General features: G+C 44.0%; 1 protein-coding gene across 1 annotated transcript; it reads right to left on the reverse strand.

Annotated features, from left to right (window-relative positions):
* Nucleotides 1-5,809: 5,809 nt before the first annotated feature.
* LOC122050653 lies at nt 5,810-7,884 on the reverse strand. Its single transcript, XM_042611544.1, has 2 exons — nt 7,333-7,884; nt 5,810-7,216 (listed from the first exon to the last, which is right to left on the reverse strand). Exons 1-2 carry the CDS (start codon nt 7,882-7,884, stop codon nt 5,810-5,812), a joined length of 1,959 nt encoding a protein of 652 aa, XP_042467478.1.
* Between the last annotated feature and the right edge of the window lie 12,052 nt (nt 7,885-19,936).

Genomic DNA, 19,936 nt, shown 5'->3' on the forward strand with positions numbered 1-19,936 from the left:
TCCTTAGCAGCTGTGCTTCATTCTGATTGGACGGTGTGGTGCCCGAGCGCAAAAACTCCATAATGGGTGTCCTCCAGTCGCTCGGGAACGTAAGGCCTTCCATCCGGTCGACGTGTGCCACCAACAATACTTGTTCAATTGGCTGCTGAATGGCGACCGGCGTTATTGAGCTCGCGAGTTTGGCTAACTCATCGGCCGCTTGATTTTCTGCTCTGGGTATCTTCTGGACAATAACTTCTCTAAAATTGGCTTTAACTTTCTCAAAGGCTTCAGCGTAGAGCTTGAACCTAGCACTGTTGATTTCGAAGGTACCAGAGAGCTGCCGAGCGGCCAATTGAGAATCCGAATGAAGCGTTACCTGACCGGCTCCCACATGTCGTGCTGCCTGCAAGCCGGCTATGAGGGCCTCATACTCTGCTTCATTGTTTGTAACTTTATAATCCAACCGGACGGATAAGTGCATCTTTTCTTCTTGAGGGGAGAGCAACAGTATTCCAATCCCGCTTCCGAGCCGAGTGGATGATCCGTCCACAAATATTTTCCACATAGCTTCCGGCTCTGAATTCTGCACTTCAGTCACAAAATCGGCCAAGGACTGCGCTTTGATTGCCGAGCGGGGCTGATATTGGATGTCAAATTCACTTAACTCCATTGTCCATTTGATGAGCCACCCGGACGCTTCTGGATTCAGTAATACACGCCCGAGCGGGCTATTGGTTTTGACAATTATGGTATGCGCCAGGAAGTATGGACGAAGGCGCCGGGCGGCGAGGACCAGAGCGAAAGCCAGCTTCTCGAGCCCAGTGTAGTGAGATTTAGCATCTTTTAAAATATGACTGAGAAAATACACAGGCTCTTCTCCGCTCGCCCTCACTAGTGCCAAGCCGATTGCTTGCTCGGTTGAAGATAAGTAGATACAAAGTGGCTCACCCGCAGCCGGCTCGGCTAATACCGGGAGAGAGTTCAGATATGCCTTCCAGTCTTCGAACGCCCGATTGCATTCTTCATCCCAGTGAAACTTAGTGGCCTTGCGCAAGATTTTGAAAAAAGGAAGGCTCCGGTCGGCGGTTTTGGATATGAATCTGGACAAAGCAGTTATCCGATCGGTCAAACGCTGCACTTCCCTCAGATTTCTTGGGGCTGCATGTCTTGTAGGGCTTTTACTTTGCTGGGATTTGCTTCAATACCCCGCTCGGTCACTATGTACCCCAAGAAACGCCCTCCTTTTGCTCCGAACAGGCACTTCTGGGGATTTAGCTTGACTCCATATTTGCGTAGCGTTCGGAAGGTTTCCTCCATGTCTTTGAAGAGATCGGCCGCTCGGACGGACTTGATGAGAATGTCGTCCACGTACACTTCCAGATTTCGCCCGATCTGCTCTCTGAATACTTTATTCATCAAGCGCTGATATGTGGCTCCCGCATTCTTCAATCCGAACGGCATCACATTATAGCAATAGGTGCCGTCGGCCGTCACGAAGCTGACTTTTTCTTGATCTTCACGGGCGAGCGGCACTTGATGATAGCCTTGGTAAGCGTCGAGCATACATATTAATTCGCAGCCGGCCGTAGAGTCCACCAGCTGATCTATCCGGGGCAGAGGATAAAAGTCTTTCGGGCAAGCTTTGTTGAGATCCCGAAAATCTATGCATACTCTCCACTTGTTGCCCGGCTTGGAGACTAATACTACGTTCGCCAGCCAGCTCGGGAATTGCACCTCGCGTATATGGCAGGCTTCCAGAAGCTTCTCCACCTCCGCCCGGATGATGGCATTCTGCTCGGCGCTGAAATCTCTTTTTCTCTGCTTTACCGGCCGAGCGTCCGGTCGGACATGTAGCTCGTGCTGCGCTATGCTCGGCGAAATTTCGGGCAGCTCATGCGTCGACCAGACGAAGACATCACAATTTCTCTAGAGGCATTTGATCACTTCCTCCTTCTGGTTGACCTCCAGATCGGACGCAATAAAGGTCGTGGCCTCCGCTCGGGTTGGGTGAATCTGCACTTCCTCTTTTTCTTCATAAATTAAAGAGGGTGGCTTTTCGGTGATGGCGTTTACCTCGATCCGGGGCACCTTCCGAGCGGCATTGGCCTCTGCTTGGACCATCTCGACGTAACATCGCCGAGCTGCCAGTTGATCTCCCCGTACTTCTCCCACTTTGTCTTCGACAGGGAACTTGATCTTCTGGTGGAAAGTGGAGACAGCCGCCCGGAACTCGCTAAGGGTCGGTCGCCCCAAAATGACGTTGTATGATGAGAGAGAGTCCACAACCACGAAGTTTGCTGTCCGCGTCCTCCTGAGCGGCTCTTCTCCAAGAGAGATAGCCAGCCGGATTTGTCCGACCGGTTGGACTTCGTTACCCGTGAACCCGTAGAGGGGGGTCGTCATGGGCAGCAGCTCGGCTTGATCAATTTGTAGTTGATCGAACGCTTTCTTAAACATGATGTTGACTGAGCTTCCTGTGTCAACAAATATGCGGTGAATAGTGTAGTTGGCTATTACCGCTTTGATGAGAAGAGCGTCGTCGTGGGGCACTTCAACTCCTTCCAAGTCACCGGGTCCGAAACTGATTTTGGGTCCACTCGCCCGCTCTCTGCTGCAGCCGACTGCATGGATTTGGAGCTGCCGGACGCTCGCCTTCCTCGCTCGGTTGGAGTCCCCTCCGGTCGGCCCACCAGCTATGATGTTGATCTCGCCTCGGGAAGCATTGCTTCTATTTTCTTCTTCCCGAGCGGACGGTCGGGAACGTTCCCTGGACATCCGGAGATTCTCCCGTCTCGGAGAGCGATGTCGCTCGGGAGGCTGTTGTTGTCTTCTGTCAGCTACCGTCCGCTCGGCTTCACGAGGCCTCTGTCGTCTATCGGCAGATGGCGACCGACGACCGCCACCTCTGGGCACGGGGTGGGCGATTAGTGGAAGACTACGGCAATCCCTGGTGTTATGTGTGTCCGTCCGGTGAAAGGAGCAGAACATCGGAGTCCATCTCTTCTTTGTACTGGGTTGCTCGGCTGCTACTTCTTGAACATGAGGTCTTGGATGAGCATGAATTGTTTCGGCCCGTGGTCCTCTGGGCGGCTGATGAGCAGCGTGCGGTTTTCGTTCGGCATTGGGAGCCCGCTCGGCTGGAGTTTCTTTTTTCCGAGCCGCTTGCGCTTCCTCCACGTTGATGTATTCGTTGGCCCGGTGTAGCATGTGGTCGTAGTCTCGGGGCGACTTCCGAATGAGCGATCGGAAGAAATCCCCATCGACGAGGCCTTGTGTGAAGGCATTCATCATGGTCTCAGAGGTGGCCGTTGGAATGTCCATGGCCACTTTGTTGAACCGCTGGATGTAAGCTCGGAGCGATTCGCGGGCTTCCTGTTTGATGGCAAACAGACTAACACTGGTTTTTTGATAGCGCCGACTGCTTGCGAAGTGGTGTTGGAAGGCCGCTCGGAAGTCTTTGAAGCTCGCGATGGATCCGTCCTGCAACCTCTGAAACCATCGTTGAGCTGATCCGGAGAGGGTGGTGAGGAAAACCCGGCACTTCACCCCATCTGTGTATTGATGCAGGGTTGCCGTGTTATCAAACTTACCCAAATGATCATCCGGATCGGTGGTTCCATTGTATTCGTCGATCGTCAGAGGCACGTAGTGCTTGGGTAGAGGGTCTCGTAGAATAGCCTCTGAAAATTGACGATTAATCCGCTCGGGCGATGAGTCCGCGCGGGGGGCTTTTCCTTTTCTGTCATCTCGTCTAGGCATTTCATCCGAAGAAGATCCCCGATCTCTATGAGCTGTTGCGGCTTCGGGGGTGCGGAATAGGGCTCGATGAAATGCAACGGTGGCCGGTGGTGCTTCCGCTCGACCACCAGACGTTGACGTTGCTTGCTGCTCCGGCCGCTCGGCTGTTGCTTTCTGTTTTTGCTCCACAAGCTTGGCAGCCCTCAACTCGATCAGAGCGTCGAGTTCCTCCATGGAAAGCGTCACCGTGTGTTGTCGTCCAGCCTCGTCCATTGTTTCCGTTCGGATGTAGGAGCGTTCCCACAGACGGCGCCAAATTGATCCTGTCCGAATGCTGAATCAACGGACGCTGGGCACGTGGCGCTCCCTGGCTGCTGACGTGGATCTTCGATTGGTTGCACGAACCTCCGGTGAACCTGCACAGAAGTCGGGCCGGGAAGGGGTTCCCGGCGGCGACCCTCCGACGCTCAAGTCAGGCAAGCAAGTAGTGAAAAAAGTGACTCCAAAGGTGTTGAACGCGTACCTCCGGCGAAGTATGAGGCTCTTTATATAGAGCAGTGAAAGAGCTCCTGCACGTCCACCGAGGCGCATACGTGTCCGCAGCCCATACCTCGGTATGTGTCTGTCAGAAAGCTTACCTGACGCCATACTGCTACAGTCCAAGCACGTCTTCGATGGGACAACAGAACACCTCGTTGTCAGACTTGGAGTATGGCCTAGCCATAGGACTTGACAGCTGTCATAAGATGTTTTTGTCCTTCTCTACCGACCACAGGCCGGGGCGTCCGGCAGGCCGACTGGACGGGGAGTCCGTGACGGGGAGTCCATCCGGCCAGCCCTCATCTTACGCGCTGGCCGGACGACACTCACATCACGTCCGGCCTGCCGTTGGCATCGATATGCTGGGGATATTTTCGGTAGGGTGCTATGTAGGGACTGTTTAGCAGTATGCCACCTTCTCTTAGGCCTTCCGCTCGGCTCTTTGCTACTGTTCAATTGAGCATCGGAACCCCGACTTCTGTCGGGGCGACTTTTGCCATCGGCTATTCACCGGTCGGCCGGCCGGGAGGTCGGCCCATCCTTCTCCGGTCGGCCACCTGACCTTTTGACTCCCGCGTGGCATTGACCCCTCAGAATGGGGGTCCCCTGTTCTAACCGCCGGATCAGATATGAACCTTGATAGAGCCGTGATCCTTCCGGTCAGCCTTTGTACTTCCTTCAGGTTGCGAGGCGGCGCCATGTCTTGGAGAGCTTTTACTTTACTGGGGTTCGCTTCGATTCCCCGTTCGGTGACTATATAGCCCAGGAACCGTCCACCCTTAGCACCGAACAGACACTTGGTTGGGTTGAGCTTGATCCCGTAATTTCTCAGCGTCTGGCATGTTTCTTCCACATATGCACATAGGTCGACAGATCGGAGTGACTTAATGAGTATGTCGTCAACGTATACCTCCAAATTTTGTCTGATCTGCTTCCAGAACACCTTGTTCGTCATTCTCTAATAGGTGGCGCCTGCGTTTATCAATCCGATCGACATGACCTTGTAACAGAACGTCCCATCAGCCGTGACGAAACTGACCTTCTCCTGATCTTCGCGTGCGAGTGGAACCTGGTGATAGCCTTGATAGGCATCGAGCATGCAAATCAGCTGGCATCCGGCCGTCGAATCCACCATCTAGTCTATCCTTGGCAACGGGTAGGAGTCCTTGGGGCAGACTTTATTTAAATCCCTGAAATCGATGCACACTCGCCATTTATTACCTGGCTTGGAGACTAGCACTACATTGGCGAGCCAGGTTGGAAACTGAATTTCCTCGATGTGTCCGACCTCCAGTAGCTTTTCTACCTCGGCTCGGATAATCAGATCTTGCTCAGCGCTAAAGTCGTGCTTCCTTTGCTTGACCGGTCGGGCGTCGGGTCGAACGTGCAGCTCATGCAGTGCCACACTTGGATCGACCCCGGGTAGCTCGTGCGTCGACCAGGCAAACACATCATGGTTTCTCTGAAGGCAGGCGACCAGCTCCTCCTTTTGCGGGCCGGCCAGATCGGATGCTACAAATGTAGTAGCCTCCGGCTGGCTCGGATGTATCTACACCTCCTTCTTGTTGTCGTATACCAGTGGGGGCGGCTTTTCTCTGATGGCGTTTACTTCCAATCGGGGGCATTTCCTGGCGGCTTTAGTGTCCGCCTTGACCATCTCAACATAACACCGCCGGGCTGCCGCTTGGTCCCCTCGAACTTCGCCTACCAGATTCCCCACCGGGAATTTGATCTTTTTGCAGTAGGTCGACACTACCGCCCGAAATTCGTTAAGGGCCAGTCGACCCAATATCATGTTGTACGCCGAGGGCGCATCTACCATGATAAAATTCGTGGTGCGCGTCCTAATCAGGGGCTCCTCTCCAAGCGAGACGACCAGCCTCGTCTGCCCGATTGGCGAGACTTCATTGCCGGTGAAGCCATATAGCGGTGTTGCCATGGGCAGGAGTTTAGCCTGATCAATCTGCAATAAATCAAATGCTTGTTTGAAAATAATATTTACCGAGCTTCCTGTGTCGATGAAAGTCCGACGAATGGTGTAATTTGCGATCACCGCCTTGATGATCAGTGCCTCATCATGAGGGATCTCGATCCCCTCCAAGTCCTTAGGGCCAAAACTGATCTCGGTCCCCACTGCCTTCTCCTTGCTGCACCCTACCGCATATATGGTCAGCTGCCTCGCGTGGCCCTTCCGGACTAGGTTGGAATCTCCCTCGGTCGGGCCACCTAAGATCATCCCAATTTCTCCACGGGAAGCATTCCTTCTGTTCTCCTCTTCTCGCACTGAATGTTTGTTCCGATCGGTCGAGGTGTGAGTAGGGTTTCTTTCTCGGGGATGATGCTCCCGTGGCTTGTGAGCCATTCGACCCTCGGTTTTTCGGTCGATTCGGCGCTCATGCTGCCGATCCGGCGTAGGCGATCGACGTCTATACTCCTTTGGCGCGGGCCGATGCACATTAGGGTCGCCTAGGCACTCCCACGTGTTGTGCGTCCCTGATTGATGGAACTTACAGAACATCGGGGTCCACTTTTTGCCCTTCTTGAGTTGGGCAGCCTCCATATGGACTGCATGCGTTCTCGACTCGGGATACGGTTGCAACCCCGCGACCCTGGGACCGGTCGGAGGCTGGTGGTTGCTTGGTCTCCTCCGATCGGCCACCAGTTGAGGCTCGGCAGGCGTCTCTTTCCTTCGGGCCGCTTGTGCTTCTTCCACGTTGATGTATTCCGTGGCCTTCCTTTGGAGATGAGGGAAATCTTTCGGGGGTCTGCAGATGATGGATCGGAAGAACTCACCCTCTACGAGCCCTTGAGTGAAAGCGTTTACCAGCACTTCTGATGAGACTGCTGGTATGTCCATCGCCGTCTGGTTAAAAATTGTTGAATGTATGCTCTGAGCGCTTCTCGGGGACCTTGCTTCAGTGAAAACAAGTTGACGCTCGTTTTCTGATGTCGGCGGCTACTCACGAAGTGGTGCAGGAAAGTGGCCCGAAAATCCTTGAAGCTGCGTATGGACCCGGTCGACAACCTGGTGAACCACAGTTGAGCTGGTCCCGAAAGCGTTGTCAAGAATACCCTGCACTTCACCCCATCGGTGTACTGATGTAGAGTAGCCGCGTTGTCGAACTTGGCCAAGTGATCATCTGGATCGGCGCTCCCATTGTACTCCCCAATTGCCAATGGGGTGTAGTGGCGAGGTAAGGGATCCTCCATGATTCCTCGCGAGAACTGGTCGTTGATCCGTTCGGGCGAGTCTCCGTCTCGTGGCGCTTTTCCCTTCCTCGCATCCCTTTCGAGCGCCTCATCTGACGAGGAACCTCGGTCTCGGCGGGCTCTGCCTCCTTCCTCTGAGGGCGTCCTAAACAATGCTCGGTGAAAAGGGATTGGTGCGTTTGGTGCTGGCCCGATCGTGTCTGATCTCTTGCCCACGTCCGGGTGGGTTATGGGTTCAACTCCGCGACCAGGATCTACAGGATGGCCAGATCCTGAGATGGCTGGCTCCTGTGTCGGTCGATCGGCTAGCATTCGCTGTTGTTGTTCCATTGCTCTTGCCACTCCGGCTTGGATCAGCCTCTCCAACTCTTCTGTCGTCAGCGTTATAGTTGTTGATCGTCCGGTGTCTTCCATTATCCGCTTCTGGGTTCAGGTTGAAGTTCCCACAGACGGCGCCAATTTGATCCTGCCCTAAAGATGAGTGGATGGCTGCCGGGAAATAATGCTGAGGTGGATCTCCGTGTGCGGTGGAAACGCCTCGCTCCTGCAATCACAAGTCGTTAGTGTCAAGCTGGGAAGGGGTTCCCGGCGACGGCCCTCCGACGCTCAAGTCACACAACAGCAGGAAGGGAAAATAAAGGAAATGAAGAAGTGAATGGTGGTGCTCAAAGACGTATCTGCGCATACCTCCGCGGATGACCACCTCCTCTCTTATATAGAGCTTCGGCAGGCTGACTGCACATTCCCCGAGCAGTCGCGCATTCCCAAAATTTCCCCAAAAGCTAACATCGAGAAAGGGTCCCTGACGTCCTACTATAACGGGGCGAACGCCTCTCTGTCAAGGAGGCGGGATCTTCTCTCGTACGATTTTCCGTCCATCAGCGTCGTCAGCCAGCGACATTGACTCTCAAAAGGATGTTGACACATATCTCCCGTCTGATTTGTCGGTCGTTAATCTGATTGAACTTCCCTTGATCGTTCTGACTAGCCAATTCCATATCCCCTTGCGAGTATATCACATCCGAGCGGCGTGAGTGACTTTGGTTTCAGTGCGCCGCAGGCTGACCCAACTCTTCTTGAATTCTTCTGGTCAGTCGGCGAACTCTTCTGGCCGATCGGCCTGTATAGACGTCTGCTCGGCTGGTCCCTTAGCTGACCACCTCTCGGTTTTGATGTATACCTAAGCGTTGCACTTCCTGGGAGGGGGGCCCTCCTAGATTATCATCGGATCACATGATATACATTATTCATGTGTTAAACCAGTAACATCAAATTTGGAGTGATAAGTCTGGTCTCACGGAAGTTTTCTATCGGTCACTACGGTAAATCGGAAAGTACTCGCGGTGGGCGACCCAGAAGCCTAGCATCCCGTGACTGTGCACCCTATTTAGAGGAAAAAATCCCTACAAATATGTCATAACTAGGGATCGAACCACAAATATTTAAGTGATAATCTGACACTCTTCCACTGCACCATAGCACTAGGGGCATTCATTTTGATGGATGTAATATGCAAATGAATTCATTGCCATTTTGTTTTCTAAATAAGATAAATTATATATTTTTCAATTAGTTAGACTGAGAAAATTATGTTGGAGCAATTTAGATGTTCTAAATTTTGATATTTAGGCAAATGTTTAAGTTATGTTTATTGTTATATTTGATATGCATTATAAGTGTGCAGAATACAGGGACAATAAGGAGAGTCTGTAAGTACCCCGTGGTAATTTTGATGTGTTCAAGCAAGTCAAGTTAGGTCCTGTTATATTTTGATGCCATGTGCAGAAACTTAGGAGCACAGAAGGTCGAGCAAAAGATGCATCTAGCGAGAAGGACAACACTGGAGAGAGTCGACGGGCTCGGTGCGTTTAAGGGATGAGGCGCTGTGGAAGAGTACGCTGGCGGATGAGAAAGAGACGCGCGACATTTTCGATGAATGAGAAGCCGAAGCAGAATGTTGCTCGAGAAGGCCGAAAAATAAGTTCGGGTGAGCCCTATTTCTGATGACCGAAATCACCCAAGTGAGTGGAGCTGGAGCAGAAGATCTGGACAAAAAGTCAACTTCAGATTGGCTGGAGTCCGGGGGCTCAGACCAACTTGGTCCAGCCGGGGCGCCTTGGCGACGCGCCCTTGTGCAAAAGCGGTTCGGGCACCTGGAACCCTTCCAAGTGCCTGGACTATAGATTTTATCCAGATCCATTGCGACGTGATCTATTGCGACATGGATAAAGTTTTATCCACGTCCAGGTGCTTGGAACCCTTCTAGGTGCCCCGATTAGAGCTATAAATACAGCCCTGATCCCAGTAGCTAAATACAACACTTGTAGACGTTCTACTTTCAGTTTAACTTTGTAATTGAGTACTTTCACTACTGTAAGAGGTTTCTTTGCCTGAAGGAGACTTTAGTGGGCTTTCAAATATCTTGGATTAACAATCTTCTGATTGCAAACCAAGTAAAATCTCTCTGTCTCTTTCTCTTGTTAATTTTCTTTTTATTTCCTTTTTTTGTATAAGTGTTTATGTTGATAAAGCTATAAGTCGAGAAAGGTGTTGTCTTTTGATTTCAGGCTATTTACCCCTCCTCTAGTTGGCCGCAAGGGAACAACAAGTGGTATCAGAGCAAGGATGCTTCAGAAGGACTAACCACCGACCAAAGCACAAAAGATGATGGTCGGACCAAGCATCTACCCACCAATGTTTGAAGGGGAATTCATATTTTGGAAGTGACGAATGGAGGTATTCTTTAAGACATATTTTAATATTTTATTAATAATGAAATATAGTTTTGAAGTACCAAAGAACACGAACGGAAAAAAACTCAAAGAACACCTCTGGACCAAAAAGCAGCGCGATGAGTTTATGGAAAACGGTAAGACTGAATTTCACCTTATAAGTGTACTACCGGTTGAGGAACTCGACAAAATTGGCAACTACAAGAATGCAAAAGAACTTTGGGAAAAGTTCCTGAAGCTCTATGAAGAACCAACAGAAGCCGAATCCAACTCCTCAATGGACACCTAGTTGTCATTAAAAGAATCTGAGATCGAGGAAATTGCCAAAACAACACTTATAGCCGAATACCTACATGAAGACAAAGAAATCTCGTCCAAGATGAGCATCGATGAAGAGGGAGGGTCTCGGAAGAAAACAACGATGAAGGAGGAGCATCTACCTACAAAAATGATATGGTAAGTCAGGTATTTAAACTTCCTCCAAATCAAATATCTATGTGTATTAAAATGATAAGTAGATCTCTGTGTAAAACCAGATCTAAGTATGTAAAGTCAATAAAAGAATATGCGTGCCTAAAAGAAGAATTTGAGAATTTAATAGATGAAAATATAAAATTAAAAAATAAAATAGAAATACTAGAAAAGGATAATTCATGCTCAAATTTTTTACATGTTCCAGAAAGAATTTCAAATATCATCAAAAATTTAACAAGTATTTTAGATACCATAAGGGTTAAATTGCAAAAGTAGATAGATGATTAGTTCCTAAAATTTTTTTAATTAATCCAATTGGAAGGAACTTAAATTGGGTTTGCCTAAATTAAAATTTTATGCATGTTGTATTATTAATTGATTTAATTTTTGTTGCTTGCTTAGAATTATTAAATAAATTGTTTTTCATAATTTCGGTTAGAAATTAATTTGATCTAAATTTTTTTAAAAAATAAAATTTTACTACTCATCCATAGAAATTTTTTTAATTTTTTTACCGTTATATTATTTTTCTATATATTTTTTTAAAGTTTATATTTTTTAATTTAAAATTATTTTGTAGGGTTATTCTTGTAAAATTTATTTTCTTGTGAAAATTTTATCATGTTCTCTATTTAAGAAAATATTTTAAAATTCTTTGACCATTGGTGAATTTTTTATGAATTATTTATCCAAATGTAAAATTTTAATATTAAAAATTCTTAAAAAGTTATTTTTAAAAAAAAACTTTTTTCTTTGTAAAGTTATTTGCTATAATACATACTCAGAAATTTTGTCAAGATTTTTTTAGTTTAAAAACTATTTTTAAGATATTTTTTCAAAAATACATCCTTATGTAGAAAATATTTTATTTATGCTTAAATCAATTTGATAATTTAATGAATTTTTTTTACCAACCTTAATTATATATGTTTTACTACTATAAAATTTTCATAATTTTTCTACTATTAAAAATAATTTTCAAAATTATTCTTTCCAAAAATAGTTTATAAATTATAAAAATCTAGATTTTCAAATTTTAAATTTAATGATTTTTTTTTCTGGATGATAATCACCTTATTTTTATCCCTTAGACTCAGTTTTAGTTTTATTTCAAGTTATTTTCATGACATACCACATTTTTAATGTGATCAAAGGGGGAGATTTAATCTAGGGAGAGGGTACATTTTTTTTTTTTTGAAAATCATGTACTTGCAATATTTTTTGTTGTTAATTGATTTTTGTTTACCCTAACTTAAACGGGTCATTTCAATGTAATGGTGGCGATTAAATTCCTCTTTATAAAACCTTAAATATTATGTGCCCTCCGCACTTTGCCTTACATCTTTCTCGATCTTTCTCTTCAACGACCTTCGTCCTTCTGTATTACTTCTTTCTCAAATCTCTGATAACCTAGTAAGTTATCCATCCTCTGTTCAAGTTTTGTTCTACTTTGGCTTAGGAATCATTTGCTCCTTGGTGCACCTCTACTTCTTTGAGCTTTGATGCCTCTGATTGAGCCTACCTCTACTCTAGATTTGAGATCCCTCATACTTATCACATCCATCTCCCTTCTCCAACCGATCGTCCTCACTTTCCTCTTGATAACCATATCACTTTCTTTTCTGATCAATTAGTGGCCGGTCTATGCTTGCCCATTCACCCCTTTTTATCGGAAGTAAGACAATATTTCTGTATCCCATTGCAATAATTTGCACCGAACACCTTGCGTTACATCTGCGGGATGTTCATGCTATTTTATTTATTCGGAATTACTCCTACTCCCCGTAATCTTTATTTGTTTGCTTACCCCAAAAAGTTAGAATTCAAGATTTTCCTCTTCTAGTCCCGACCAAAAGCAGTTTTCTTTCGAGGACATGTCATCCTCAAACAAAGGTCGGAAGTCCCACTTTTTCCTTAGAGATGCACAATCCCGCTACTTGATCAATTAGTTGGCAATCATCTTTTTTCTTCTCTTCCTGATCCTACTAAACTCAAATAGGATCCAATCTTTCTTTCTTATCTTCCCAAGTCGAGTAGCCAACATTTTAGTATTTACAAATGGTTATAGGAAGGATTTTAATATCTTTTTAGCTTAAGCCTAGTTCAAAAGAAGCTACCCTGCTCTTTTGGTAAGTTTCAATAAATTCAATACACCCTATCGCTAATTAAGGTATTTTTATTTGGTGCAGTGGATGTTATTCTTTTGTCCTTGATCGATGAATCAATTAATCTAAGAGCAGAGGAGCTTCATACCAAATAACAAGAGTTATTGACTGAGCGGGATTTACCACTACCCCCTCCTTCTAATGAGGCCTCTGAAGATCCTATGGTTGAGCTGAGCACAACTACTGCATTTGTGGAGTCACCTTCCAATCCTCCCGTAATAACTACAAGCTCTCCTCTAGAGAAGGTGGCTTCGCCAAAAAGATAACCTGAAAACTGACCCTTGCGTCTTCTCCCAAAAGGCAAGTAGTTTTTGCTCATCCGGATCCCACTTGAGAGCAATCGCCCAAGCAAACCTTGGCCATCCTTTATCCTACTCTCTCAACTCCTGTCCGCGCCCAAACTCTCAAGGACACTTCTTTACCAGACTACTATTTAGATCCCATTCCCTCTGTATCTCCTAGCATGAGGACCACCCTTGCTTCTCCAGAGCATCATCCCCAATCATCAATCATTTTTTCTTTACCTTCTGCCCAAACTTCAATTTCTCCAACATCTCTTCTTCTTTCTACCCTCCCAATATTATTGGGAGGTCACTTAATAGATGCTTGGATGGAGGCCAAAAACTAGCTCAGTGAACTCACACCTACAAAGCTAGCAGATGAATTTTCTTATGAGCACACTAAGGTATCATAATTTAAACAACTATCCTTAACCTATTTTGAATGCTCCTGACTAGGTTCATCTTTTAGTGTTGGGCCATTAGCATGAGCGTTGCCCAGCAATTGCATGACTTGGCCAAGGAAAATGAGTTGCTGAAGCAGCAAGTCGTTGAGGTAACTTCCACGTGGGACTCCGAGTAGATAAAGGAGCTAGAAGTCCTACTACAAGAAACTCAAAAGATGGCTAAAGCTGAGCTTTATAAAGAGATCCAATGGAAAACTACTCTAGCTACTTATGAAGAACAACTTCAATCAGAAACAAGTCTTTGAGTAAAAGTACAAATAAAGTTGGATGAATGAACGACAAAGAATGCACAACTTTCTGCCCAACTACAAGAACTGCAGACTAAACATGCCACTAAACTGGCTTCCAAAGAGTCTAAACTATTGACCCAAACTTCTGAGCAAGATTCACTGTTATTATATTTGATGACTACTCAGACTGAATCATTAGCAGTCTGGTCAGAGTTAACAGCTTACCAAGTGCAAGAGGATGGGCGATTTGAAATGAAGAAAAAAGCCCTTTTCAACACCCGCGAGTTTAATGTCCCCATAGCCAACTCTATTTTAAGGCACTTTTCCTTGGGGCAGAAGGGGCGATGAAACAATTAAGAGAAGGCACATATTTAACTTCTGATCCCTCTGCCAATTTCTTGGACCACAAGAAGATAGTTCGTATTGCCCCGCTCGGTCTACTTCCCCGTCTATCTTAATTTATCTTATTTTTACTTATCTGTTCAACTAATAACTTGGTTTTAAACCTCCATTCTATCTTTGTGGAATATTTGGTTAAACTCATTAAGCATCCTCTATGTAAAACCTAGTTACATGGGAAACCATATTTTTAATATGTGTGTGTTGTATTAGCGATACCATAATTTCGTTCGGACGAAAACCTAGACATGTGAGGACAAAGCTACTCAAGGCTGACCGGCCAGGCTAGACGAATTGCCACGTGCAACACTCATTTGGTTAAAGACATTAGTTTTTATAATTGGCTGAGATTAAAACCCGCTCGAGTTTATTTCCTTTAGAACTTAAACCCCAAACGAGAACTTACTTAATCATGTCTTTAACTTATTGTTTTCTCAAGCAAACCCTGAAAATTCATTCAAACTTATGTCTAGCCATGCATTCTAAAGATCTACACGGAAAAACACATTAGCTTTTATAACTTGTCTCAAAAAGTACATGGCTGCTTCGAGCTAAGTGTCCATCCAATCAATCACTGCAGAAGGCTTTTTATTGGTGACACACGCGTGTATATGCGTCATCATAGTTGTATGACTTGTTATTTGCCCGTTGCTTTATCTGACTATTCAACAATCCACAATTAATCCCACCTTTTGTTTTTGATGGTCTTATTTAGAAAATTTTTCCTAAGAATCCCTATAATCATTCTACGAAAAAACCCTAAGGCTTTCTTCTCATCTCCGTCTTATTTAGATATAATTCCTGTAGTGGTACAACATGGATGTGCAATGTTGAACCATGGTGGATATGTATTTAAGTTTGTTGGTAGTGGGTGTTGAAAGATGGATGCCTTTGTGAAGGAGGTTATCAGGGTTGATTGATATCGAGGATGATTTGAGATTGATGGATATTGTGAGATTAGATATTGTGATATGTTGATTCCTAATGGTTTATTGGTGGATATCCTCTTACACAACATCTAAATGTTGTAATATCTGATTTTCAGATACTCTATTAGTGGATATGTGACTTGATGATCTATTGTTTGGTATTTGATGTTGATAGCGACATGAGGAGTAGTAAGTTGATATTTATGGATTTCAGATATAGTTGATTTACCCACAGTTGGCTAGATAAAAATGTGGGAGTAGAGGAAGTAGGGTGAGCTCATCACCCACAGAGTCATCTTTTACTGTTGGAGATTTGTTATGATACTTAGATGGAGTGGTATATGAGTATGTAGTTTGGTTTATTACTCTTAGATGAGGATCCCTGTATTGAGCAGTAAATTTGGGGATCAACTTTTTATTAGTGGGGGAGAATATAAAATACAATACCCAAATAATAATTAAATAATAAGGTTATTTGAGGAAATAATCTTCTTGAAATTTTCAAAAAATTTTAGAATTTTTTGGGATTTAAACGGAATTCGCATGAGCCGTTTAAGGGGATCAGCGTAGAGAAAGCCTGTTTAGAACACCCAGAGGTGGGAGTTGATTGAGAAATTGATCTAGGGTTTAATCGAAAACTCCCTAAGTTATAAAAGCACATCCCGTGACCTAGCTAAAGCCTCCGCCGACCTCTTCCTTCCTTGATCCCGAACCTCTCCTCATGTCGTTCTCTTCCTTCCTCTCCCTCACGCATCGCCCTCTCCCAATTCCTCATCGCCGTGGACCACCAAACTTCGACGTTGATGAGCTCTGATTGTCAATCGCCCAACACCGTTTGCCGCCGTCCGATCTCTCGGCCTGTCATGGTGATAGCTTCCAGCCTCTCTGATCTGTCGCTCGCCCTCGAGAGCCACTGCCTTTGCCAACGCCGTTGACTTGGTGAGTCATTGGCCTTTCTCTGGCCACGACAAGAGCTAGCCAGCAAGTACACAGTTCGTAGGTGAGTTAAGTCTTGATCGAAGATGTTTTCATTATACCCTATAGCCTCTGAAATGCTGGATTGATTTGGGTGGTGAATTCAATTCATTGTTGTGATGCTTCGCTGAGTTGTGGGGGATTCTTTGTGAATTTAATTCGAAGTGCTATGCTTAATCAATTTTCTATCGATTTTAATAATGTCGGACTGATTAGAGAAGTATAGATTCAGTTGATTCCATGGTGTTTTGGGTTCTTTTGGTTAGTGGAGATTTGAGGTTCCTTCTCCTTGTAATGGCTTTGGATTTCTTAATATACTTGTATTTGTTAGTAGATTTGATGGAGATTGTAGTATGTTATTCATTTGATTCTTTTCTGCTTTAGTTAGGGCTTTTGATTGTTAGTAGATTTGAACGGCGTGCTTTGACAATGATTCATGCACTCGATCTCCTTGATTACCTTGGGTGTTTGGATGAATCAGAAGTGGTGGTTTGGTAGAATGGGTTTATTTTCTTTTGAGGTGTACCTTCTTCTTGTGATAGTTCGGATTCTCCATTCGAGGTCGATCTTGTTTCTTCAAAACAGTTCAGATTTGTTCTAAACAAATTTGGTTGTTGGGTGTTTTTTTTTGTAACCGTTATACCTTTGTTCTTTAAGTTATGAATAAGCACAACTTAACAGTGTAGGTAGTTCCTTCTATGGAAGTTTGGACTAAGCATTATGCACAGTTATTTGTGAAGCATGAAATGAATTAAGTTAATTATTTCGATTAAGATTTTTCCTAATTAGTGTGGATTTGAGTTTAGTTAGTTGTTGCATTTGGAATTAGCTAAACTAGACATCATGTGATTTGCAGGACGTTGATTCGAGACGAGCGTCTCGACGTAGGATTTTTTATTCGATCTTATATTAAAGGAGGGTACTTCTTGCTTTGTTTCTTTTAGCATTTTGACCTTAGTGCATGAACTATTTTTGGATAAGGATTGTTTTACCTTGACTCCACTCGTATTTTTCTTATACTTGATACTTCAACTCAAACATTTGAGTTATTCGTTTCTATATTTGTACAGTTTCTTATTGTTATCTATAATATTTAGCAGATATTAGATACCAACCTTATATGCTTTGATTGTTGTTTATTTGTGTACCGTATTGAGCATGTTGGCTTCATGTAGCATACCTGATTCCTGTTTATATATATATATATATATATATATATATATATATATATATATATATATATATATATATATATATATATATATATATATATATATATATATATATATTTATATATATATATGATGACTGTTGTATTGTGCGCATCATATCATTACATACATGTCAACGACGAATTCTCTCTTGCGGTCGAGAGAGTCGTTGACCAGGACCGCACGCTCGGCCACTCGAGAGAGTGGTAGCTGGAGGAGATGCTGCTTGTCCTGTTGTGCCGCACTCGGCCACTTATGGGTAGTGGTAGCTGGAGTTGCGAGTAGCAGGGACCCCCTTCGCTTTGTAGCTAGTTAGCTACTCAGCACCTACCCACTCGGTCACTCGAGAGTAGTGGCAGCCTTTGAGTAGTACAGTTGTCATCGATCTGACCTCTCGACCATATAGGGGTCGTGGTGCAGAGAGGTGGGCGGGGTGACCATCCGTACATATACTATTATTATTATATCGGCTGATGTTGTTGCTTACTTATGCTGTTGTTGCTAGCTTATGCTGTTGTTGTTTATTTATGCTGATATGCTTACATATGTTGAGATATATATCTATTGTATTTGTTTAGAATGACTTATCTATTGGTAATATGTATATACCTTACATGTTACCCTTGTAGTTATGAGTAGCTCTATAACAGAGTTGTATTACTCCTGATCTTCTATTACCTAGCGTAGGATATAGTTTCAGGTATGAGCATATATTACGGTTTTATTTTAGTATCTGCTATTCTCCTTATGAGATTGTATACTGTTGACTCACTCTCTATTTGTATATTATGTTCATGCACTATCTTTCCTTTACCCGCCGAGTCCCAGCACTCACCACCCCACAAAATGATTTTTCTTTCACCAGGTAGCAGGTAGATGAATCAAGGATGCTTGGGAAAGTCCTGGCTGCCGGTCCTACGTCACATCCGAAGACCGCATCAGATTTCGATTATTCTTTTCTCGTATTTTGTATTTGGTGTTATATTAATTCGATTATCTTTTGAAGTTTATTTTATGGAGTTGAATTTTGTGTTGTTGTGATTATTGTATAAAGCCTAGCCGGCTAGCAGTGTGTTGTTTTAGTTCATATGAGTTTTCTTTATCATTTTCCGCTGTGTTGGTTTATAGTACAGTCGAGTGAGCTATTTAATATATAGATATAACTGCGTGGTTGTGTATATATTCCAGCCGTGTGGGCTGATGGTTATATTGTGTGAATATTCTTGTATATATGCTTCATATTATCACCGTTATAGGGGAGATGTTGTCGAAATTTTGTCGGTATGGACTCCTCTGGGGCATAACACGAAGAGTGATGGCCAACTCACAAGTTAATCATCCATTGCTCCTATAATCAACTAGACGAGCCTTATCGAAGTCAAGATCCGAGGCGCCTCCGATGGATCTAAGGCACGTCAGATGAAGCGGATTTAAGGTGCATCCAATGGTCCAAGGCACCTCAAAAGAGTTAGAGACCGTTGGTAAAGAGATAAGCAGTAAAATCCATGTTAGCTGAACTGAGGCATCTTTGATTGAACTGAGGCGTCTCTGTTGGAACTGAAGCATCTCCGATGAACTGAGGCACCTCTGTTTAGCTAGATGAGCTGAACGTTAGCAAACTTTATCTGATTTGAGGTACTCCTAGTCAACCGAGGCATACCAAATTTTCACGTAAGTAAAATGGTCACTTTGACTGGTGAGCTATAAATAGTAAGTACCCTAGAGCTAGTTGTAAAAGACACACTTGTTCTTAATTTCTGTATTTCTTTTTTGAGCTTTCAACTGTTGGAAGCGGCTTCTGCCTCTAACCTTTGTTGATGGAGTTCGATAGTGTATTACTATTGATTTGGATTAGCAACTTCCCTGGTTGTAAACTAAATAAATTTCTAAGTCCTTTATTTCTTTTATGATTATATTTTATTTACATAATTAGTTTGTCCTTGTTAAGTTCATTAGCAAGAGAAGTCGTAATATTAAATTGTAAGTCGTTTATTCCCAAAAAAACCTATAAATACATCGTATTTGGAAATAGAGTGTAAATATGTTAGAGATAACTAAATACCTTTACAACTACATCATAATCTCGGATGCATCATTATTTTCAATCTGGATACTCCATGAGAGATACTTTTGATAAAAATTATTAATATATATGAAACTAACTTAAGATTCCACGGTCCATGGGATCAACATAGCCTTCCTATGCCTCGAGTGCCATCAACTGGTCGTTCACTGTGCAAGACGACCTACTAAGGAAGTACCAATATATCTGGAAATATCACTTATGAGCCTAAGTAAATATTGAATTCATTCTCGGATGTCCTTTTTTTTTTCATTAAAAGGATGTCTTATCTCTAAAATTTCTTTCTTAATTTCCCTTCTCTACTTGGTCGATCCAACAATTGTAACCTAAACCTACCGCTCAAATAAAACGACCTAAAGTTGCTACTTATACAAATCTGATAAGGTGTGGAAAATTATTATTATTATTATTATTATTATTATTATTATTATTATTATTATTATTATTATTATTATTATTGTCTAATACTCTACGCGTTCAGCCGAAGTTAAAAAAAAAAAAGTAAAAAAAAAAAAGGGTCAAA

This window comes from Zingiber officinale, chromosome 3A (assembly GCF_018446385.1).
Source record: "Zingiber officinale cultivar Zhangliang chromosome 3A, Zo_v1.1, whole genome shotgun sequence".
Taxonomy (NCBI): Eukaryota; Viridiplantae; Streptophyta; class Magnoliopsida; order Zingiberales; family Zingiberaceae; genus Zingiber; species Zingiber officinale.